Raw genomic sequence first — 21,937 nt, forward strand, 5'->3', positions numbered from 1 at the left:
TGCCGGGCGCCTCCGGCCGAGGGCGCTGCGCTGCGCTGCGCTGCGCGGCGGCGGCGGCGGCGGCGGGCTCCGCCCCGCGGGGACCATGGCGGCCGGGCTGCTGCGCGCTTGGCGGCAGGCGCGGGCCGAGCCGCGGCTGCCCCGCGCCCTGCTCGCCGCCGCCGCCGCCTCCCCCTCCGCCGGGCTGGGGCTCTGCGGCGGGGCGGGCGGCGGCGAGCCGGACCCGCTGCTGGCGCTGGGCTTCAGCCAGGCGCAGGCGGCGCGGCTCCGCGCCCCTCAGCCGCCTGCGCCCCATGCGCAGCGGCGGCTCCAAGCGGCGGCGCAGCAGCTGCTGCTGCTGGGCCTGAGCGCCGAGGGCGCCTTGCGGGTGCTGGAGGGCTGCCCGGACCTGCTGCGGCTGCCGCCGGCGCAGCTGGAGGCCCGCGCCCACTGCCTGAGGCGCCTGGGGCTCGGCCGAGGTAGGCGAAGCCGCCCGGGGGGGCCGAGCCTCGGCCTGCGCCCGCCGCCCGCCGCCGGCCGCCCAGCCCGCGTCCCCCCTTCCCTCCCCAGGTGAGCTGCCGCGGGTGCTGAGCCGCTGCCCGCAGCTCTTCCGCCTGCCGCGCCGGAGGCTGGAGGCGGCCGCGCGGCTGCTGCGCCGCAGCTGCCTCTTCACGGCCGAGCAGCTGGCGGAGGCGCTGCGCACCTGCCCGGACCTGCTGCTGGAGGAGCCGCGCCGCCTCGAGCAGCGCTTCCAGGTGAGCGGCGGCCGTGGCGGCCCGGGGCTGGGGTTGTGGTGGGCCGGGAGCGGGGGAACCTGCTTCGCTGGGTCGGGCTCGCCCAGCGCGCCAGAGCGCTGTCTGCTCGCCCGCAGTACGCCTACTTCAGGATGGGAGTCCCGCAGGCGGCCATGGTGAAGGCCGGCCTTTTCCGAACGCCCTTCGGCCAGCTGAGGAACCGGCACGTCTTCTTGGAGCGCCTGGGCCTCTACCAGACCCCTCGCAAAGGCCAGGGCCAAAGCAGCAACCCCAAACTGAAGGAGATCCTTCACCTCCCGGAGGGGGACTTCCTGGCCAGCGTAGCCCGCTCCACCCCAGAGGAGTACGAGGTCTTCAAGAAGCTGCTGGCTCGAGAGGAGGAAGAAGAGATGGAGGAGGAGGAGCGGGAGGAGGAGGAGGAGGAAGACGAGGATGCGCTATACGCAGAGGGAGATGAAGACTGGGACGGCGAAGGAGCGAGGAGGTGATGCTCCACGCCGGCGCGCTGAGCGAGGGCCGCGGGGGGGGCCGGGGCTCCGCGCCCGGCGGCGCCCAGCCGAGGAGCGGCAATAAACCCGTCTTGGCCCGGTCGGCTGGCGCCTCACGTGCTCGCTGCGCTCGGCGGCTCTGCTCGCCGGCGCTGCGGGGGGCGGCGACGCGGGCAGCGAACCGGGGAGGGGGCCGCAGGCGCCCGGGGGCTTCCAGGAGCCGGGGGCGGGGGGGGGGGTAACGCCAATGACCCTCTTTCCTCTTCACCCACCAGCTGCTTTAAAAAATACCCAGTTTCTATCAAATTTTTTTTGGGGGGGGGGGGTTTCTAAATTAAAACTGAACCAAACTGCTCGGGGGGGGGGTGCAGGCTTTCGGCGCTGCGCCGGCTTTGGCGCAGGCCGTGGCAGGGTGCTGTGCTGCCGCGTGGGGCCGCGCCGGGGAGCGCGCGGGCCGCCCCGAAACGGGACTCTGCCCCGTTAGGGCCCCGGCCGCTCTCCCCACCCGCGGTCCCCTGCAGCCAGCCCCGCGGGACGGGGCCTTGCGGGCATGGGGGGTGGATGAACACTTTCTGTCCGGAGCCTCGAAATAAGCAGGATCTGGCCCAAACACCCCTCCCAGCAGGCTGATGCAGGTGTTTATCCCCCTCCCCCCCCCCCCAAAAAAAACCCCAAGCCGTCGCCTCCCCTTCCTCCCGGCTGCGGGAAAGGTGGCGCGAGGCCGGGGGTCCTGCGCTCGCCTTGCTGCGGCCAGCGAAGGCAGCCTCACCCTTTCCAGCTGGCTGAGCTTTTCCAGCACATCATCCTCCTCCTCCTCCTCCTCCTCCGCCGCAGCCGGGATCCCTCGGCAGCTGCTGCTCCTGCCGGGAGCCGAGCGGCTCCCCGCTGCCTGCCCGGAGCGGTGAAACCTGGGCTATCCTCTGGGCTCTATGTAGACGCGTCTCCCCGCCGTGCTAGCTGGAGGCTGCGAGGGGAGGCAGCACGCTGGGCCTGGCGGTCCCTCTGCCCTCCTCCCCCCGGCTCAGGAAATAACACGCTATAGCATAACTACGATATAGCTCTGGTATGTATTAATTTATAATATACACTGTGTACGTTAATACACACATCTATGGTTTAACTAGTGTTGTCATACAAACTCGCAAAAAAAAAAAAAAAACAAACACCAAACTAGGAACGTTTCTAAGCTACACTTTTTTTTTTCCTGGCCTGCTCGGCTGTAGCCAGTTGGGGGCAGCTGGCGCGGTGTCCCTTACGGGCCGGGCCTGTCCCCTGCGGACAGCGCTGCGGTGGCTTCCTGGCACCCCCTGGGTGACACGGGGAAGGCGGAGGCCGCAGGCGGCCGGGGGCGGCGGGTGTCACGCGGGGGGTTTCGGTCTTGGCTGAGCCGAGGCTGCTCCCCGCGCCGGCTTGGAGGCGCGGTGGGATTTGCCTCGTCTGCCTCACCTTGCTCTGCAGCTATCGCTCTTCTTGGGTATTTCCAGGTGCTCGATTGCTTTTTTTTTTGTTGTTTTTTTTTTTCCCTGAGCTGGACCATTTGGTGAGAACTGGGGATGGTTGACACAGCAAAGGAAAAAAAAAAAAAAAAAACCAAAAACCGAAGGCAGTGGACGCTGCCCAAAGTCCCCCACCTACGCACCCACCCGCTGGAGTCCGGGAGAAGGGGGACGTGCCGCTGCTGCCTCGCCTGGCCTCGCTCTTCTGCCTAGTTGCTTACGCTTTCTAACGCGCTGATGTAGGGAAGGTCTCCGCCGACCAGATTTTTGTGGGCCAAGTGTCAGGTCATTGCTAAGGCTTTTTTTTTTTTGTGGGGGGGGGGGAGGAGCTGCGTTAAACCGTTTTATTTGGGGGCTTCTGGGTAACTTATACCCTTGGGTTACGAAACGGGTTGGTGCGGATGCCGTCGGCAGGGAGCTGAGCCCAGCCCCGTAAGCGCCCGAGCGGAGCCAGGAGCCTGCCACTAGCCCAGAGCGGCTGCCGGGGCGCAGCGGGGCCTGGCCACCTCGCGGGGCAGCCGGCCGGCCGCCGCGGCGCGCTGGTGCTCGGCTCCTCGGGGCGGGCAGAGGCGCGGCCGGGACAAGGCAAGCCAGAGCGAAGGCACGGCTGGTCCAGGCGGAGGGAAGGAAGCGGCTGCTCGGCGCACCGGTCTGGCTGCGTGTCCCTAACAGGCTGGAGGAGAGGGAGGTCTGACGCCAGGTAGGAAGGTTCCCCCGCTGTGGTCAACCTGATCTTCCTGGTGTTTCGAAAGCCCTTAGATCTGGAAAGACGAAGCTCCTTACTGCTTTGAGCCCTGTGGAGGAGCAGGAGGAGAACGAGCTGGCGGCAGCCCGTGCACAGCGGTTCCCCCGAAAACCCAGCAGCTGCCTCTTTCCTCCCCCCGTGCCCGTCTCAAGCTGGGAGAAGGAATCCTGCTGGCTCCCTTGCATGGGAGAGCGGGAGCCCAGGCCCTTTCGGTGCAGCAATATCTTGGCCACAGGGCTGCAGCGCCGGAGGGAAAGAGAGCCTCGCCCCCTGCTCTTGACGCCAGCCAGAATCGGGATCCCTTAGCCACTGAGGTCCCTCACCCACGTGCAGCAGGGCAGCAGCTGGTGAGCCCTCGCGCCCACCGTGCCTGGACATGTGCGCCTGGACCTTCATGCAGCCTCCAACCTTGGCACCTGACTCCCTCTGAGGGGCTCAGGCAGGCCAGGGCTTGGCCACCCCGGGCAAGAGCTGCCCCTACTCGTGTCTGAGGCGGTCCTGGAGCTGGTACTTACTCTATGGCTTCTTCAGTGTGTGACTGTTGCTTTGTTTTCTGGAAGAGAAGGAAGGAGAGACCCGTCAGCGCCCGGGGCAGTCTCGTGCTCTGCTCCACGCGGGGTGCTGGCGCCCCTCTGCCAGCCCACCCATGGGCCGGGTGCCCCAGAGCACGCAGGACGGCTCCAGGCAGGCCCGCGGCTCCAGCGAGAGGACGGCCGGTGTGCTCAGAGCGCTGTTGCTGGCTGTACCTGCTGGTTGTCTTCTTGGAACCGGTGCTCTCGCAGCTCTCCTTGTAGCAGATATCCTGGTGTACCTTGTAGACTCTCTTGTACCTGCACACACAGCAGAGGAGGGCGTTGTAGGGACTAACGGGGAGCGCTCCGCTTTTGGAAGCGCGAGGGTGGTGGCGGTCCCCGCTCCGGTTCCTTCCAACCTTGCTGCCACGCGGGTGGCTTGGCACCGTTACGGCACCGTCGCTTCCGCTGTCACTGCCCTGCAACGCGGCTGGTGGGGCGGGGGGGGGGGGGAGCCCGAGGGGCTTGAGGGCAGATGTGAGGCTGCGTGGGCAGCGTGGAGGTGGGGGGGCAGCTGTAGCCCCCCCCCACCGCCCGACGCAGCTGCGGCCAGCTGGGCTCCCCCTTCCCCGGAGCAGAGCTGCAGGCAGCTAGCTTCAGCCCTGGGCTCCGAGCGGAAGGGGACGAGGGAGCACAACCCGCAGGCAGTACTCACAGGTAGTGGCAGATGCCTCCTTCCCACACGGGGAATGACTTGGTTTCCGAGTACAGCCGCGTGCACGAGTGTGGCACCTTCTTGCAGGCTGCTTGGAGAACAGGAGAGGGGAGCTATGAGCAAGCCCGTCTCTGGTCCTGCCTGCGCTTGTGCCCCGTGGCCAGGGGCCACCGAGGCCCCCCCCGGCTCCCCCACCACTGTCCTGGAGGGTCGAGCTTGGTGGCACTCGGAGCCGGCCCGCCGGGGAAGCGGAGCCCTGGCCTTACGGCAGGAGCGCCGTAAGGGGCGTGGTGGAGGGAGGCTTAACCAAAATCGGGGAGCAGACGTGCTCTCCCAGACCTGCTCTTTGCAGCTCTGGGCTGGCTGAGCCCAGCCCCTCGCCCTGCTGCTGACCCAGCTCGGCCTTCTCCAGCAGCCTGGGCGAGGGGGACACCCCGTGAGCGGCAGCCCGGCCGGAAGGAGGCCGGGCTCCGAGAGGGGGTGAGAGAGGTGACCGGCGGCGCGGGGGAACCCGCGCAAGGTCTGGCGCACGTCCTCAGCCTGCAGAAGGGAGCCCCAGCCCTCCGGCAGCGGCGCGGCACTCACCGAGCTCGCAGCGCCTGCCCTTGAAGCCGGGGCCGCAGTCGCAGCGGTAGGACTCGGCGCCTCTCACGCAAGTACCTCCGTTCTTGCAGGGGTTCGCGGAGCAGTTCTGCTCGTCGCCTGCAAAACAGGCGGGCTGCCGTCAGCCTCCGGCCGAGGGCTGAGCCCCCGCTGCACCTTGGCAAGCCGCGGTGCTCCTGCAGGGAGCCGCGAGCGGGCGCGCAGGGCTCGGGCAGAGGCCCGCACGGTGCTCCTCATGGCCCTCGTGCCTCTCGGAGGGCAGCAGCAAGGAGGGCAGGCTGGTACCGAGCACCCTGTCCGTCTTCCCACCCCCCAGCAGGGCTTGTCTACAGGGCCAGCTCCGGGCGGACGGCAGCAGGGCTCCAGCTCTTGTGGCTGGGCTGGCGATTAAGCCCGAGCTAGGTCCCTGCTGCCCGGGCCTACCACCACACTTACTCTTGCTCTTTGCCTCGAGCAGCTGCAGCGCTTGGCTGCCCTGGTTGGACTCCTCGATGTTCTCCAGCTTCACGGGAGCCTCGGGCTCTAGGCAATAAAAGGGTTAAACATTACTTCTTCTTCAGCAAGACCTAAAGCCTGTCCAGCCCTGCCACCAGGCATCCCCTCCGCAGCGGCAGGCACGCGGGGGGCCCATCTGCCCTCGGCAGCAGGCGTTCCTCAGGCCCGAGGTGGCAATTTAGCCCTTCCTAGCCCTTTTGGTTTGGCTCAGCGGCCCAGCCCAGCTGCTCAGAGGCAGGCAAACGCCCCAGCTGCTGCCAGCCCTGCCAACGAGCCCTCTCAAGCTCGCCCGTGCCAAAAGCGTCACCGGTTTCAGGTGGCAACTTGGACGGCCGCTTCACCCCGGCTGCCTTCAAGGGCGCTGCCGTTTTGTGTCCGCTCTTGCTCGCCTCCTCCCAGAGGCCCCTTGGGCACAGCAGCTTCTGGGGAGGCTGGGGCAGAGCTGAGATGTGCAGGCAGCCCTGGGCTGCCCTCGGGTGTGCTGGGCTCCTTGGCCACCGCCCCGGTGCGGGGCTCCCGGGCCTGGCTGGACTTCCTGGACTGGTGTCCGTAGCCCCGTGGTTCCTGGCACGGCAAACCGGGGGCTCGCGAGGGGCTTCCCGCTCCCCTCCTCGCTGGCTTCAAACACAAGTCTCTTACCATCACCCACGGCCTGGCTCTGGCCACGTGCTCCCCAACCTGCCGTGGGTCACCCCTCTCGCTGGGGAGGGCTCTGGCGAGCAGGACAGATGCTAGGTCTGCCCCAGGAGAGGCGATGGGGCCCTGTCCTCCTCTACCACCCCGCAACCTCACGGCAGCCTGCCCTGTTATCCTGGCGGGGAGGGAGGAGCTGGCACTGGGTGACAGATGGAGCTAAAAGAGAGCAGAGCACTCACGTGTCTTCACAGTGATGGATTTGCTCAGCGAAGTGCCGAACTTGGCGCTGATCCTCCCTCTGCCGTCCACCAGCTCGGTGAACCTGGGAGAGGACAGTGGTGAGGGTGTGAAGCGCCGCGTGGCCCCCCCGGCCCCGGCTGCCCAGCAAGCCTCCACGGGAGGCAGCTGGATAAAACGCTCGCAGGGGGATGGAGGCACGGTGTGATGCTAGCATCGGTGTGCCAGGGGCTTTGCTTTGTCACAGTTAAGGAGGAAGGACAGATAATTTCTGGTAGCGCTTTGGAAGCAGGAGAGCACCCCTGTCCCCTGCTGGCACCCGGTTTCTGACAGTGTGTTGTGCTCACAGCGCAGCTCCCCCTGTCACTGCGCTTGCTGCAGGGGTTCACGGAAGGGCTGCGGGTGCTGCTGCCAGGCCAGCACCTACCTGGGGGCTGGCGAGGGCTCCTCAGCCGTGTCGTGATCTGCTAGTAAGCGGAGTTCAGGCAGGAAGGCTGGGGGCAGCCTGTTGCGCAGGACCCGGGGGTGCCCACCTTGGCTCCATCGTCTTTCCGCGGTCCCATCCCTCTGCACTGCAGACCACAAAGGGATTAGGCTTAGCTGGAGGGAGGCAACGAGTCAGCGCAGCAAACAGAGCGTCAGGCTGGTCCTCGTGTCCCCCATGTTACATTTAGGGCTTGCGGGGGACGTGTGCGCTCAGCAGGCATCGTGCGCATCCGAAACGCACGTGTGCCCTCCGCGCGCCCGCAACACCACCCGGATTGCAAGTGCCGGTCCTTCCCCCCATGGGGCATCACTGAGCCGTAACTCTGCCTCCGTGAGTGGGTAACGGAGGCAGCATCAAGCACCCGCTGCCTCCCTTTGCAGGGGACCTACATCCCGTACCAACGGACGGCTGCAGGCACCCGTTTCGGGAGCAGCAAGCCCTCAGGCCCCGTTTCTCCTGCTCTCGGTTGACCAGTTTTGCCTCTCCCTGTTAGCCCATCTCCTCCCTCTCACCTCAGCAAACCTGCTACCGCCCTGCTCCACCCCAACCCCGGTGTAGGGCTCCCCAGGAGCGCTGGAAAGCGAACCGGGCACTCACGGGTGGTGACGTAGAGGTGGATGGGTTCACTGTGCACCTGGCCTTGCTCCGTGTTCTGCACGGCCGTCACGGACAGGCGGTACCTCTGCGCGGGGAGCAGGTCCCGCACGGTGTAGGACACTAGCTTCCCGTTGGGCACGTAGCGGCTCTTGACGCTCTGAGCGGTGGTGACGTTGATGATGTACCCCTCCACGGCGCCGGCAGGCGGCTGCTCCCACGTCATGTAGACGGAGGTGGCACTGACGCGGGAGGCGGTGAGGTTTCTTGGCGGAAGAGGTCCTGGAGCAGGAGGCAAGTGGGGAGAAAGGGGGTTAGAGCTGGGGTCCTTGAATAGCGACCGCGCTGTTTAGCTCCACACAGGGCTGAGCTCGTGCTGGCCTTGGGCCGTAAACAACATCTGGTGGAGGAGGTTGTGCAGGCACATCGCCTCCCCTTCCCAGGAGACGCAAAGCCATGGCAGCTGCCCGTACCCCCTCCTACCCACAGCCCCACTGGAGGCAGCACTGTGGGGGGCACCCAACGGGGCTGTGGAGCCAGCAATCCCTGTACTAGAAACCAGGGTGCTCAAGATGATGCTACTAGTCCTCGGGCTGCTCTGGGATCTGCCCTGGGGCTGATGGTGCTGTGGAGCCACCTCCATGGGTGCCAGAGGACAAGTGTGTCTCCACTCTGGTCTGGGTGTCCTGGCCAAGCTTAGCCAGGGGCCTGGGATGGAGGTCACCAGCACAAGCTGTTGTGCCCTGCGGTTTCCAGCGCATGCCAGTCCCAAGCCGAGTCCTGCCATCCTGGCACAGGCAGGAAGAGGCTGCACTGGAGCCAGAAAGGCAGCTGCCGTTGCATGGGCTGATGGCACCTCACGTTTTCCTCCCTGCAGCTGGAAGTGGCACTTTCCTACTGCCCATGACCGGCTGCTGCCTGGCACCCATCGTGCCCTGGGGTCCCGGCTCCGTGCCCGGAGCCGGGCTCTGCCCGCAGGAGCTTGGGACGAGCCCCTGATGTGCAGCCGCTTCGCGGGACGAGGGGGAACCCAGCGCCCACCCCAAGGCTAAGGGCAAATGTGGCCCCGCTCACTTGTCCACACGTGGAAGGGGGCTGTGGCCAGGCTCTCCGAGGGGTGATCTTCAGTCCCCAGGCCGCTCAGCGTCGTGACGTGGACTATGTACCTCTCTCCTGGCTGCAGGTCCCTGGAGAGGAGGAAGGTGATGGGACAAGATGAGTTTCTTAGCCTGTCATCACTCATCCCCCCAGCGTGCGCCTGCCCGCCGGCTGGCCCGCAGCACTCACAGGAAGGTGTACTTGGCCACGCTGCTGTTCAGCTCCACGGTGCGGTCTTCCAGGTCACCAGGCTGGCGGATGGAGACACGCACCCTACTAACAGTGGAGTGCTTGAGCCGGTGGAGAGCCCATTGCACCGTGATGGTGCTGGCCGTCACGTTCGTGATCTCAAAGCCTTCCACCGGACGCGGTCCTGGCCGGAGCAAGCGGGGAGCAGAAGCCAAGAGCGTGGTGGTCAGCGGCTGGCAAGCGTGGGCTGCCACGTCCCTTTCCCCGTCCCCTGTCTCTCACACGCCAGCGACCGGGGTCCTAGCCTGCCTTTCCTGATCAGCTTTGCTAGCGCGGAGCTGCTGTCGCACTAAGAGGCCTGTCTGCCTCCTGCCATCCTCAGCGGCCCCGGTGCCCTTCCCGTGGGAGCTGCCTGCACAGGCAGCGCGAGCTCGCTGGGTTGCCCTCTTCCTCCACCTCCGGCCTCCGTGCCAGCCACGTGCAGGCCAGCAGCAAACGGACCACAGCGCACCGGCCTGGCCCGGCACAAACCCCATGCATCATCGACTGCTCCTGGAGGTGCCCGGCTGCCAGAGAGGGGGCACGGGGCCCTCAGAGGGGTCTGCGACCCAAGCAGGGCACCCTGATGCTGCAGCAGCAGTCCTGAGCCCAGCGCTTGAGCAGAGCCCGAGGCCTCCTGAGATCCCTTCCATCCTCAGCCTGCTCTTGCTTTCTGCTCTAGCAGACCTGGAACCACGTGTGCTATGAAGGGCGCAGCAGCATCTGGCTCTCCTAAAAGGGGGCTGGGCAGGCCCGGGAGGACAACTGGGCCCTCGGCCTGCCCGGGGGCAGCATTGCGGGGTTGTCTGTGCCCCAGCACCACCGCGCCCTGCTCCCTCTGCCCCACGGAGCAGAGGACGCTGCTGGTTCGTGCGAGTCCTCAGCCCTTTTCTGGAGTTTTGCCATGCTGAGCCCCGCTGGATGCCGGGGTCATTCGCCCACGCGGCTTTTGTCAGCAGAGTTTTTCTCGCGCCCTTGCCTGGCTTGGGCAGGGACCTCTCCAGCCCGACTGAGTAGTGCTGTAGCCTTGCAAAACCCTGCCGCTCCGCTGGAGCCAGCAGTAAACAGTAAGTGACGCTGCGGGTGCTAAGTGCCCCTGGTGCTCCCTGCCAAACGGCGGTGCTCCCCCCGCTGCTCCCAGTGACTTAGCAGCCTCCGGGGAGGCACTCGGAGAGCCCTTAAGGAGGTTGCTCGCTCCTTGAGACGCTGCTTTTCCTGACCAAAGCAAGGAGGAAAGCAAGCCTCTGCGCCTGCTGAAGGCCCTGAGCTGCACTTCAGACGGACGCCGAGCCCGCCTAGAGAGCCCGGCTTTGGGCTGCGGCAGATGCCCAGGGCACAGGAAGCCGGAGGCGGCAGGAAACCTCCAAAGCGCAAAGCGGCGTCTCCGGGGAGCAGCCCCGGGCACCGCCACGTCCTCATGGGGTTTGGCACGGGCCTGGGGAAGGCACGTGGCTGAGACGGCAGCCGGCGGGCCGAGAGGCGGCAAGGAAGCCCAGGGGCCCCGGGCGAGCCGGCGGCGTGGTCTGCGGCGCCCCGGCGTGAGCCTACGTGCCTGCGAGGGGCGTGCATACTCACAACCGAATTCCCCTGACGACGCTACTCACTAGTGCGCGTGGTGAGCATGACCGGCCTGCTGATATCATTCTTGTTGTTCACGTTGCGTTTGACTGAAAAGACAGAAATATTGTAGGCTCTGCCGGAGGCTAGTGCCCGCAATTGGTGGGCAGAACGACTTCGGTCCACAAAATCTGTCCTGCGGTAAGAGCCGTCGAAGGATACGTACGTCACGGCGTAGCCGTCAATCAGTTGCCTGGCGACTGCGTCCTCAGGCGGGTGCCAAGAAATCAACACACCAGTGTCCTCCACCCTTTCCACCTTTAATGAGGTTGGTGGCAGCAATTCTTCAGGGTGTGGGCAAAAGCAAAGGGGAGAGGTAATGCCATGAATCTTTAGAGAACAGACCCCGGCCACGAAATGCAGAGCAGCAGGGACGAAGGACAGGGCCCTTTCTCTCTCTCTCGTTGCACCTCGTTGCACCCTGCGGGTGCCAGCCGCTATCAGCCTGTCGTGCTGGGTGCTGCGCAGGCGTGGGGAGAGCTGGGGCTGCTCCGGGAGAGCCTGCCACCCCAAACGGGCCCAGGGAAAGCCAAGGCGAGCTGGGACAGCCAGCGTGCGGCCGAGCTGAGAACGGCCTGGTCTACACGGGGACACGTCAGACAACATCCCTCCGGATTGACTCCTCGCAGGGATCAGTTAAAGCGGATTAGAGACCCCCAGGGATGCTTTTAATCCCAGCTGGAGGCTTTAATCAGATTTCTTTGCCTCCGCTCCCGAAGCGATCGGAGGGATCGCCGTCACACTGCAAGCGGGTGCCCAGCCGGCTCCTCGCGCGGCCCGACTGACCCGCGCTGCACTTGCGCTGCCAGGAGCCCAGAGGGATTTGTCCCAAGTGTTCCTGCGTCTAAAGCCCTCGTGCTCAGCCCAGCACCTCCACGACTTGCCCAGCACCTAGCACGATCAGGCCCTGCTGACATCTGCCCTCCGAATCGACGGGGCCTGGGCGAGCTCCGAGCTCTGCCCACGTTGAGGAGAGCTGCCGGTCCCCGACGGCTGAGCTTTCGGGTCTTTGAGAACGGGTGGCCCTGCCCCAGCATGAGCCCCTTGGCAGCGGGAGACACGACCGCCGCTGGGCAGGGTGGGCACGCTGGCGTCGAGCCCCTCACCGTGTCCTGGCGCCGCTGTTCAGGGCCTTTACCTTTTTCGCAGCTCTTGCCTGTGTAGCTCACTTTGCAGGTGCAGCTATGGGTCCCATTGCTGGCCAGGCAGTAGCCTCTGCTCCCACATGGGCTGGAGAAGCAAGGGTCGCTGGCTGCGGGAGGGGAGCAAGACCCAGTGGTGTTAAGGTCCTCGGAGGTCCAAGCAGCTGCTGGCCAGCCCGTGCGAGGCTCGGGGAGCTGCCGAGGACCTCTGCCCACCTCCCGCCTGCCTCACCTGTCTCACAGTGGTAGCCGAAGAAACCCTCCGGGCAAACACACAGGTAGGAGCCTCCGTAGCTTTCACAGTCCCCTCCGTTTTGGCAAGGACCCGACTCGCAGGCATCCACTTCTAGAGGCAAGAGGGGGCACCCAGTGAAGCACCTGCAGAAGGCCCCCGGCCCTGGCACACGGGAGCCACCTCCAAAGCACGAGCCATAGCAGTGGCTCCCCAGGAGGGCAGAGGGACAACCGGGCAGCCCGAGGTTCAATACAGCCTGTTGGCCCGTCACACCCACCCACAGCAAGGCCTGCAGCAAAAGCCCACCCTAGGGACTACAGCGCCCACAGCCCCTGGCTCAGTGCTGCAGTCGCTTGGTCCCCCAGCACATGCTGCGACTAGGAGTAGTCTTTGAAAGTAGATCCACAGTAGATCCACACCAACAGATTGATGTGTCCGCTTGGGTCGTTCCCTCCCCACTGGAGAGCCCCTCCGCACAGGCTCCATCGGTTCTGGCCATGCTCCCAGTGGCCAGAAGCCACAGGCAAGTAGCCACAAACAGCCAGCGCTTGGGGAGACAGGAGCTCTTTCAGGCCCAGGTGCCTCCAGCGTCATCCGTTAGGGCTGGTGAGACTGAACATCAGCCATGGGGTTCCCAGGACCAGCTACCAGCGGTCTGCCTTGCTGTAGGCCCTGGCCATGTCCCCTCCCTGGGGTCTGCCCGCATTACAGCCTCTAGCACTCCCAGGAAGGGCCCTGCTCTGTGAAGTCCCTACCTGTTTCACACTGGATCCCCACGAAGCCCTCGGGACAGTAGCAAGTGAAGGACCCTGGGAGGTCCTTGCAGGTCCCGCCGTTCTTGCAGGGGTCCGACTGGCATTCATTGATTTCTGTTGAGAGGTGGCAGGGAAGGCACTGGTTCAGAGCCGAAATGGGGCCGGTGCCGGCCAGCGGCAGGGGAGGAGAGTTTGGAGAGACAGTTTCTGCTGCAGGAACCCTGTCAGAGACGCCTGCAACAGTGTCCCGCCAGTCACCGTGCTCTTTGTCCCCCTTCAGCCGGCACCCGCTGAAGAGCGCATGGCTAAGCACGCATAGGACCACAAATGCACACACACATGCATGCAAGTGGCAGGAACTGCCGTGGTGGGAATGCTCTCGTGTGCTGCCCCAGAAATGTACCTTTTCAAGCTGCTTTTTCAGCATTTTCCCTCTTGGCCAATAACTCTACGGCTGTGTGGGACACTTCTCACCCAAACCCTGAAATCTGGGGCTTCTTCAGGCAGTCTCATCACATTTAATGAAGAGCATTGCATCGGAAATGTTCCCTAGGGAACTCTGCTGGGAGGAGCAGCAGCCTGGGGCTGAAGGAGGCACTTTAAAGCTGTCCAAGGGCATCTGGACCCAATTCCCCTGGGATCGCAGACTTTGAACGGCTCAGCCCTGCTCTCTGCAGCCCTGTCAGCAACGGAGAGGCCCACGCAGCATCCACTAGCATGGGTGGGCAAGACACAAGTAGCACACATGCCCTTCACAGCCTCAGCTAGTCTTCCACCTGATCTGGAGCAGCGTCTCCCTGCTAACAGATCTCAGAGCTGGCTGCAGGATCCCTTCACACAGGGAGACCTGCGGGAATAGCTTCTCTGCTCAGACACCTCAGGGGAACACTTTGGTTCCAGGAGAGGAGGCCTCACTGCGGGCTAATCTGCCGCAGGCAGGAGATTCCAGCTGGTGCACCCAACCCAGGCGGTCCAGCTGCTGCACGTGTGATTCACACCCTGCCACCATTCCCTGCAGGAAGGTGGACGAGGAAGGACTTGCTATGGTCACCCACGGGAGCCGGGACTCTTCCCTTCCCCACTTGTCGTGGCCCCGGAGCGTGTTCTTCACGTTCTCTTACCCAACTCACAGTGGTGGCCCGTGTATCCCGGCTCACACACACACAGGAACTCGGCAACGCGGTCCTTGCACAGGCCGCCGTTCAGACAGGGCTGGGACCTGCACTCATCAATCTCTGCAGGAGTTTGGGCAGAAGAAAGCCCGTTAGAGAGAGGAGAGTACCTAGGAGGTCTGTGGGGTGCTCTGAAAGCCGTGCCCACAGATGCGGGGAGGGGAGGACCAGAGCAGTGGTGTACTCTGGTCCCCGGGCCATGGGATCGGGCGGCAGCCTGCTGGGACGGGTGCCCCAAGCGCTCGGCTACTTCCCTGTGCTCCTTACCGTCACACTCTGGTGGGTCGCTCCAAACGCCCTGCAAGCGGCAGACGCGGGGGTTGTTGTGCTGGCTGAGGGTGTAGCCCAGCTCACACTGGTATTCGGCCAGCGAGCCCACCTTGGTGGAGTTGAAGGAGGCCTGGGCGTGCTTCACCTTGTTGGGGACACCGCAATCGATCTCTGCGGAGACACAGGGATGTGAGCGAACATGGCAGAAGCACCCAGAGCGCCTGGCTCAAGGTGGCAGGAGCAGGGCCCTTACCAGACTGGCAGTGCTTCCCCACGTAGCCCACGGGGCACGTGCAAGCGTAGTCCCCACCAAGGTCCTTGCAGGTAGCGCCGTTTTCACAGGGGCTCAGGAAGCATGGAGAAGGCACTGGAAGAAGAGCAGAGAAAACTGCTATGGGCATAGAGCTGCCAGAGCACGGAAATGAGAATTATCAGCTCCCCACCTCAAACCAGTGTCACCCTGCTGGGCAGCGGGCGCAGGGTCTGCGGGGCTGTTCTCTGCAGCCCCAGTCCAGTTTAAGTTATAGCGAAGGGCGTTCAAACGAAGCGACGAGGCTCGCTTGCTGCTAAGGCTCCCATTACAGTTATCGGCTCAGGCTGATAACTCACCCTTCGGCCCCTTCTCCTTCCCCAGCCCCCATCCCTCGGAGCAGCCAGCTCATCTCCCCGCACGTACCGATCTCGCAGTGTCGTCCAGAGTACCCCGGGGGACAGTCGCACTTGTACTTGCCGATGTAGTGGAAGCAGGTGCCTCCGTTCTGACAGGGCCCTGAGGCACAGGGGTCTGGTTTGCCTGCGAGCACAGGGCACGAGGGAACGTAAGCAGCGAGCAGGATGAGGCCACCTCCCTCCTCCTGGGGTGAGGGAGGTAGCCAGAGTACCAGGCGAGCTGCTTGCAGGGCAGTACCTATCTCGCAGTGCTTGCCGGTGAAGCGGTAGGGGCAGGCGCAGTGGTATTCGCCATCGGCCTCCTTGCAGGTGCCCCCGTTGCGACAAGGCGCAGTGCTGCAGAGCCGCGGCTTGGCTGCAGAGAGAGCATGGAGAGCAGGAGTTGCCCACCGGCACTTTAGGAAGGGCCAGTTCCCGCACTTCGAGGGCCACTTCTTCCAGCCAGTGACCCAGACACCCTGCTGAAACCCGTCTGGTCACTCACTCGGTCTAACCGCGAGAAAGCTGAGCGCACCCGAATCTCGCGGCATCGAGGAACACTAAGACCAAGTTGGTGAAGGGTTCAAGCACACCCGAGTTCACCCTTTGCGTTCGAAAGCAAGGCCATTCCTGCTCCCTCCTGACCCGGGCTTAGTGTCGCTATGAAACAACACGCGGCTCCTACCCCAGCAGCAACTAAAGCGACTGCTACGTAGAGATGAGTCCTGGGGCCTCGGGGACAACGGAGCCATTGCAGGTGCTAGGGGACTACCCACTGCTCCTGAGGCCCGTGGCTCAGGCAGGTAAAAGGCTTGAATATCAATGGCTTGAGAGCCACCCACGGTACGGGAAATACAGGCAACTGGACTGGCTGCTGCAACCATCGGGGCCCCTGAGAAGAGCCAGGCAATCCTCCCTCCACTTGGCAAGATAAGACTACTCAACTTGCACCCTCTTCCAGCCTTAGTTTGGTGTGCAGTCACTTGTTTTCCACGGATGCCGACGTGTGGCCAAGCTCTCCTCCCACCCACCTGCAGTCTCTCACGCTAACAGGGGTACCTTTCTCACAGTGCTTGCCGAGGAAGCCTCGAGGACACTCGCAGGTGTATGAGTCGTCATGAACCTCGCAGGACCCCCCATTCAGGCAGGGCTCCGAGTCGCAGGGGGAGGGCATCGCTGCAAAGCCAGACACAGGGTGTCACAGAGGACGTACGACCAGCGTGTGGGAGCTGCTCCCCTGAGTAACATGCACTCCCACCAGCCCACGCTGCTGGGGGTGCAGATATGGAGGTGGGCTGCGGTCAGTGCTAAAAATGAAGTACTCATGTCCCCCAGCAAATCCCAGCCCCGATTTCCCTGACTTTAACTCTGCGCTCTTCTCTGCCACTCCTGCAACACCCTTCTCTTTAGCACAGATCCTGCGGCCACTTTCCCCTCGTGCAGGGTAAGCCTTGTGCTTACCCTCGGATTTCGCATCCCCCCGCCGCTGCTGTGTCCCTGCTGAGCAGACTCACTGTGGTTGGTGCCGTAGTCAGTGTGGCACACGCACAGGTAGCTCCCGCCGTACTCCATGCAGTACCCGCCATCTGGACACTGCGTGTTCACATTGCACGGTGTGGCGGTCACTTCTGCAAGAACACACAGCAAGAGCCCACCTCTGTTAGCTAAAGCTCAGCAGAACAACAACGCAGCAGCCAGTGCTTCCTGGCCAGAAACAGACCAGCAACAGGAATTTAACTCTGCAGAGTCAGGAGAGGTGGCGGGAGGGATTGGGGCCCTCTGCATCCCCAGGGCCCTCTGCATCCCCACCTGGCAGCCCATGCAAATGGCAAGGGCTGTTTTGGATGCACAGAGAGCTCTGGAGCTAGCATGCGTGAAGGCTACAGTTCCCTTCTCCATGGGGAGAAGCTAGGCTGTGTCGAGCAGTTGGGGAAGGCACAACTCAAGGTGGAGCAACAGAGACAGAGGTGTTGTTTCCTCGACGCGAGGAGGTGCTCCTGTGACGATATTCCCCAGCCTCATCTTGCGTATGCGGCTCAGATTCAGAGCAATCCCATGGCACTGAGGCACTGGGCTAGCTGTAGGCACAGGCTGAGCCATTCGGTGCTTGCCTGGAGTCTGGCTGGCTTTAACTTCCAGAAGAGGGAGCAAACGCGGAAAATTTGAGTACTGAGCAAGAAGTCTTCACCTACCGAATTCGCAGAGGAGACCAAAATACCCTGGTGGGCACTGGCAGATGGTGACATTGCCCTCCAGACAGCTGCCCCCGTTACGGCACTCACAGCCCTCAGACAGCTCTGTAAGAAATGAGAAAGGAGCTCTCCAGGATCCCATCTGCTGGGCTTGTATTTGTGGGGCTGGGCAGCCGAGTGACACCGTTGGATGTCGCCTCGGAGGGGAGTTGAGATGAACTGCAGCCACGAGCCTCGTCAAGAAGTTCAGGTGCTACCTTGTTAAGAGGTGCTGTGCTAGCAGCCTTTTCGGGGAGATATGCACCACTGTTCAGCCCAGGAGCCCCGAACAGGCTCTACTGGGGCTACATCTTGCTAAGACCACGCCAACCCAACTGGAAGGGCTTCCCTAGAGACGTGACAACCCACTGGAGAGACCTCAGGTACTCACTGTCACGACAGTCCTGCCCAGTGTAGCCCTCCCGGCATTCACAGACGTAGCCTTGCTCCATTTCCAGGCAGCTGCCCTCGTTCTGGCACGGGTTGGAGAGGCAGGCACTGGGCACCCGGGGCCCACCTGCCGGAAGAAAAGAGGTTGAGCTGGAGAAGTCCAGGCTCTTCGTATCTTCCTGCCACAAAGCCCAGCTTTACTGCAACCACCTCCCTTAAGAAACCTCATGCCTCTTCTGCACACCCCAGGGCCTCTGAGCCAGGTCTGACCTGACACCCTGCAGCCGACCTGCTTTGGCCCACGCTAGCCGATGAGGTGCTCTTCTGCTCACCATATTGGCAGTTGTTGCCGTAATAACCAGGGGAACACGTGCAGATGTAGCGTCCCGGACGGATGTAGTTGCACGTCTGCCGGTTCCTGCAGCTCCGGTCCTCGCAGGAGGAAGGATCTGAAAGGGAAAAAGCAGTGAGCAGAGCCGGGCTGCAGGCTGGGTCCCCAGAGAGCGGCTGCAAGGGCCAAGAGGGCCGGAGAGGCCCTGGAGACGAAGCCTCAGCCCCTGCCACGGGCTGCCCCCAGGAGCAGAAGGGACCAAGCACCTATTTCACAGCGCTGTCCCACGAAGGGCTCCAGGCACACGCATGTGTAGTTATCGACCAGGTCGACACAGTGCCCTCCATTCAGGCACGGGCTGGATTCACACTCGTTCACCTCTGCAAGGGAAGGCAGGAAGGGGTGATCAGACTCGCGCTCGAAGATCAGCCGGCCGCCAGCTCTCTGGCTGCTCCTGTCCTGGCTGTTACTGCTGGACATATCCGGACAAGAGCGCTTTCCCAGGGACCTGCCCAAAGCCCCGTTCCAGGGGAATGCCTCCCCCTCCCTGCACACGCTGCAGGGACCGTGGGGATCGCTGAACCTCCCCGCTGCTCTGCACGCTACCCAGCCAGCAGTCTAGAAACAACAGCTGCCTGCAGCCATATGGAGCTCTGGACTGTTTTGTTGCTTGCTTGGTCAGCATGCTGGGGCAGGGTGTTGACACGCAGTTCCCCTAAGTCTTGCTGGAATTTAAATCATCTGCCAGGCACTAGATTTCCAGCCTGCTTCTCTTGCAGCACAGCCTCAAAGTGAACAACCCTGAACGCTCTTGCAGAGGCACCTAGATGTTGCCCTGCCTTTCCCAGATGCTGTCCTCCTCGCTCCTAGAGACCACCCTGTCCTTCTTATCACGTCCGTCTCAGGCAGCCATCGTCTCTTTTGCTTCTGACCCTCGCCCGTGGGCTGTAAGCTCTACCTCTTCTCTCCCCTAGGACCCTCCACTTGTCAGCAGTGGCAGACGAGGATGGCGCTTTGGGCTGGGAAGGGGGGAAGGCGATGCACTGCAAAATCAGCGCCATGTAAACGGCGATGCAGACGTCTCCCCTCCCAAAACTACAGGTGGGGGTAGAGGAACAAGGCCAGACAGTGAAGCTGCTGGAGCACGAGAAGCACGAGATGTCACCCTGTCTCCGGCGCCTGCTCCTGCCCGCTGGTACCCACCTGTCTCACAGTCTTCTCCCGTGTATCCCAGCTGACACAAGCACACCGCCGTCCCATTTGCCAGCTGGCACTTCCCACCGTTCTGGCACACCTTGGTTTCGCACGGCGACTCTTCTGCAGTGGGACACCAAAGAAAAGAGTGGGGAATAAACCCAGGTGCAGGACCAGCACAAAACATCCTCTGCTAGCGAGGCCATACGCTCAGGCTGCAACACCCAGTCTACTGCGAGCCGAGACCCCGAGAGCAGGCGGGGAGAGGTGTTGTGCCTCCCGCTCTGCTTGATGCGGAAGGAGCAAATGTGAGCTGCCCAAAACATACTGCAATGGGGGACAGCGCTCGTGTCCTGACCCGGAGCTCTTTCCAGCAAACTCTGCGCCTTCCCAGCACGTTCTCCCCGTCGCCCTTGCTCCTGCAAAGCCTGGCTCGGGACTCACAAGGTGGGAAGAGCCAGGCACAGCGCACAGTTGGCACCACGAACTGGACAAGAACCCTCCCTTGGACAGCGCGGCCCTTTCATCCGGCTTCTCCTTTTGGATGCCAGTGTGAGACACTGGGTGTTTCTCCCTCCCTTCCCCAAAAGTAAACTCTCTGCACTCCTTCTGCACCAGAGGAGAGGCTCACTGGGAGCCAAACGCTTGGCAGCGCTTCCAGGCGGCGAGCGGAGGCCGATGGTGGGGGAAGCGAGCCATCGCGGGCCTGGGCTGCGGGCTTTGAGGCAGCTCCTGGGAATCCCTGCAGCAGAGCTAACAGACGCTGCCCTTGCCTCTCCTCTCCCATAATTTTTGGTACCTAGACTTCCATCTGCTCTTGTGGAAATCTGGCTGCCGCTCCACTGAGTGCTCACTGAGTACTTTGGAAATCAGCCCTTGCTGCCGTCCCCACGCCCAGAGGAGTGGGGAAGTGTTGTGAGGGCCGGGTAGATGACTTTTTTTCCCCGGTGATGTTGCTGTCTGGATTAACACTGACTCATCAGGAGCTGAGCTAGGCCCAAGGCTGTAAGGAGCCTGGGAAAGTTCCCAGTGACTTCAAAGGGCTCAGGACCAAACTGTCACCTGTGAAAGCCTCGCTCAGAGCGGGGCCTCTGAGACTTCTGTTTAAGTACTAACAGCCAGCTTGTTTCAATAAGGGAGAGGTGGCGGGGAGAGTTTCCCGCAGCAACGCCGAGATGAGCTCTCCATGGAGCAGGCTGCCAGCGGCAGGAAGCACTCGCAGCCAGAGCAAAGTTTCCTTTGCTTTCAGCAAGTTGAAATCCAAGATTGCGGCGCTCGGTGCCTGTCGCAGCGCTCAGCACAGCTCCCGCCGGCCGCATGAGCCCTGGGATCTAAGAGCCTCCCCAGGGCAGCAGTACCCCCCAGCCTGGGGCTTTCCATGGCAAGCAGACCCTTTTCTATGGACGCTCACAGCAGCCGGCCACTACGCATGACAGAAAGGCTGCGGGAGAGGATCTGGCTGTCATCAGTTAGTCTGGACTCTTAGAAAGTGTCCAAGGGTTACCCTTCCCCAGCCTGCCCAGACGAATCCTGCTCTCTCCTCCCCACCTACAGGCACCAACACTGGGCACGGCAGAGAGGTGTTCCTGAGGGGGGCACAGACGCCTTGAATACCAGGCACCTGAGAACAGGCCATCTGGTTGCCTCTCTACTCTGCCTCTGGAGCTGTGCCTGGCATCACAGCCCTGAGCTTTTCCCTTGTATCCATTTGCACAGCACCCACTTACAAAGAGGAGGCACCGAGGTATGCATGTCTCCTCCTCACACAGCTGGATACATCTTCCCAGGCTCCAGATGCCTTCAGGCCCAGACTCCACAGGTAGGAGGCAACACAACGCCTCAAGCCAGACCCAGGACACCCAGCAGTCCCACCCTTCCTGCCCGCTGGGACGATGGATGCTGATCTCTTCAAGGGCAGTGAAGAGCCTGCTCTGACCCACTCTGCTCCTCTCCTCTGCCATGGCTCTGTGCAGGGCTGCCCTTCACTCACCAATCTCGCAGCTGGCACCTTTGAAGCCCGGAGGGCACGAGCAGCTGAAGCTGTTGACATTGTTGACGCAGGTGGCTCCATTTTGACATGGGTGGGAGAGGCACTCGTCCACATCTGAAAAAGAGCAGTGAGGGGAGGATAGGAGCTCAGGGAGAGCTTCCTTTTTCCTCCTGGTGGAGAAAGAAGCAGCCAAAGGAAAATACAGATGGGCAGCAAGTGACCCCGCTGCAAGCATGAACGAGGCAGACAGAGATGGACCCTGCTACCTCCTCTAGACTGCCAGGGTGACGCAGGCAGGAGAGACTGCAGCGAGGCCCTCGAAGCAGAAGGACAGAGATGAGGGCTCAAAGGCAGAGGCGGCACTCACCTATATGACACCTCTTTCCCGTAAAGCCTGCTAGGCAAGAGCAGGTGTAGGAGGGATTCCCGGTGATGCAGTCCTCAATACACTTTCCCCCGTTCAGGCAGGGCCGCAGCGTCAGGCACACGGAGGCTGGGGAGACAAGCGGGCCCTTCATTAACAGCATGCCCTTGGGAGGGTTCACGCGCTGCCGAGCACCGGGGGTCTGTCCCCGTGTCCATCCAGCCCCTTCTCCAGCACCACTCGCAGGCCCCTGGCAGTGCCGTGTTGTCCGTGCATTGGGTTTGCTGCGGTAACCTGGCTCTCTAGGGTGCTTAGGAAGCCCTCAGGGGCTGAGCGCCTCGCAGCGAGGCAGGATTTGCTCCTCACAGGCTCCCCGTGAGGGAGGTAAGTGCTTTTATTCCAGCCGCACCAGGGGAGAGGCACAGGGGTAAGCTCCATGGGGAGCTCTCCCGCAGGACGGAGCGGGTAAACGTGGAGCGTTATACAGCCAGCCCTCGTTTAACACCCAGGCTGAAGGGAAAGAGGGACGG

The 21,937-nt window shown here is 63.1% G+C and overlaps 2 protein-coding genes across 8 annotated transcripts in view; one reads left to right on the forward strand and one right to left on the reverse strand.

The window, feature by feature from the left end:
- Positions 1 to 85: 85 nt before the first annotated feature.
- Positions 86 to 1,351, forward strand: MTERF4 (mitochondrial transcription termination factor 4). The gene is made up of 3 exons (XM_068954685.1): positions 86 to 458; positions 550 to 734; positions 851 to 1,351. Exons 1-3 carry the CDS (start codon positions 86 to 88, stop codon positions 1,220 to 1,222), a joined length of 930 nt encoding a protein of 309 aa, XP_068810786.1. The 3' UTR covers positions 1,223 to 1,351.
- A 919-nt stretch (positions 1,352 to 2,270) lies between these two features.
- SNED1 (sushi, nidogen and EGF like domains 1) overlaps positions 2,271 to 21,937 on the reverse strand; it is a 39,176-nt gene continuing 19,509 nt past the window's right edge. For 2 of the 7 annotated variants that reach the window (XM_068954043.1, XM_068954047.1), the window contains exons 5-33: positions 21,411 to 21,536; positions 21,044 to 21,157; positions 19,063 to 19,176; positions 18,126 to 18,239; positions 17,861 to 17,977; positions 17,530 to 17,655; positions 17,100 to 17,204; positions 16,422 to 16,535; positions 15,967 to 16,083; positions 15,167 to 15,283; positions 14,936 to 15,052; positions 14,513 to 14,626; positions 14,257 to 14,430; positions 13,939 to 14,052; positions 12,818 to 12,931; positions 12,060 to 12,173; positions 11,824 to 11,937; positions 10,673 to 10,969; positions 9,030 to 9,213; positions 8,817 to 8,929; positions 7,746 to 8,024; positions 7,089 to 7,233; positions 6,664 to 6,746; positions 5,729 to 5,815; positions 5,276 to 5,392; positions 4,691 to 4,781; positions 4,210 to 4,293; positions 3,979 to 4,016; positions 2,271 to 3,512 (exon numbers count right to left, since the gene is read on the reverse strand). In XM_068954043.1, the coding sequence (XP_068810144.1) occupies positions 3,980 to 4,016; positions 4,210 to 4,293; positions 4,691 to 4,781; positions 5,276 to 5,392; positions 5,729 to 5,815; positions 6,664 to 6,746; positions 7,089 to 7,233; positions 7,746 to 8,024; positions 8,817 to 8,929; positions 9,030 to 9,213; positions 10,673 to 10,969; positions 11,824 to 11,937; positions 12,060 to 12,173; positions 12,818 to 12,931; positions 13,939 to 14,052; positions 14,257 to 14,430; positions 14,513 to 14,626; positions 14,936 to 15,052; positions 15,167 to 15,283; positions 15,967 to 16,083; positions 16,422 to 16,535; positions 17,100 to 17,204; positions 17,530 to 17,655; positions 17,861 to 17,977; positions 18,126 to 18,239; positions 19,063 to 19,176; positions 21,044 to 21,157; positions 21,411 to 21,536 (3,542 nt within the window). In that variant the 3' untranslated portion in view covers positions 2,271 to 3,512; position 3,979. The remainder of the gene's footprint in view (positions 3,513 to 3,978; positions 4,017 to 4,209; positions 4,294 to 4,690; positions 4,782 to 5,275; positions 5,393 to 5,728; positions 5,816 to 6,663; positions 6,747 to 7,088; positions 7,234 to 7,745; positions 8,025 to 8,816; positions 8,930 to 9,029; positions 9,214 to 10,672; positions 10,970 to 11,823; positions 11,938 to 12,059; positions 12,174 to 12,817; positions 12,932 to 13,938; positions 14,053 to 14,256; positions 14,431 to 14,512; positions 14,627 to 14,935; positions 15,053 to 15,166; positions 15,284 to 15,966; positions 16,084 to 16,421; positions 16,536 to 17,099; positions 17,205 to 17,529; positions 17,656 to 17,860; positions 17,978 to 18,125; positions 18,240 to 19,062; positions 19,177 to 21,043; positions 21,158 to 21,410; positions 21,537 to 21,937) is intronic. The other 5 variants (XM_068954049.1, XM_068954048.1, XM_068954044.1 and 2 more) reach the window with 5 other exon arrangements.

The sequence above is a fragment of the Struthio camelus genome, chromosome 9 (assembly GCF_040807025.1).
Source record: "Struthio camelus isolate bStrCam1 chromosome 9, bStrCam1.hap1, whole genome shotgun sequence".
In the NCBI taxonomy this organism is placed as follows: Eukaryota; Metazoa; Chordata; class Aves; order Struthioniformes; family Struthionidae; genus Struthio; species Struthio camelus.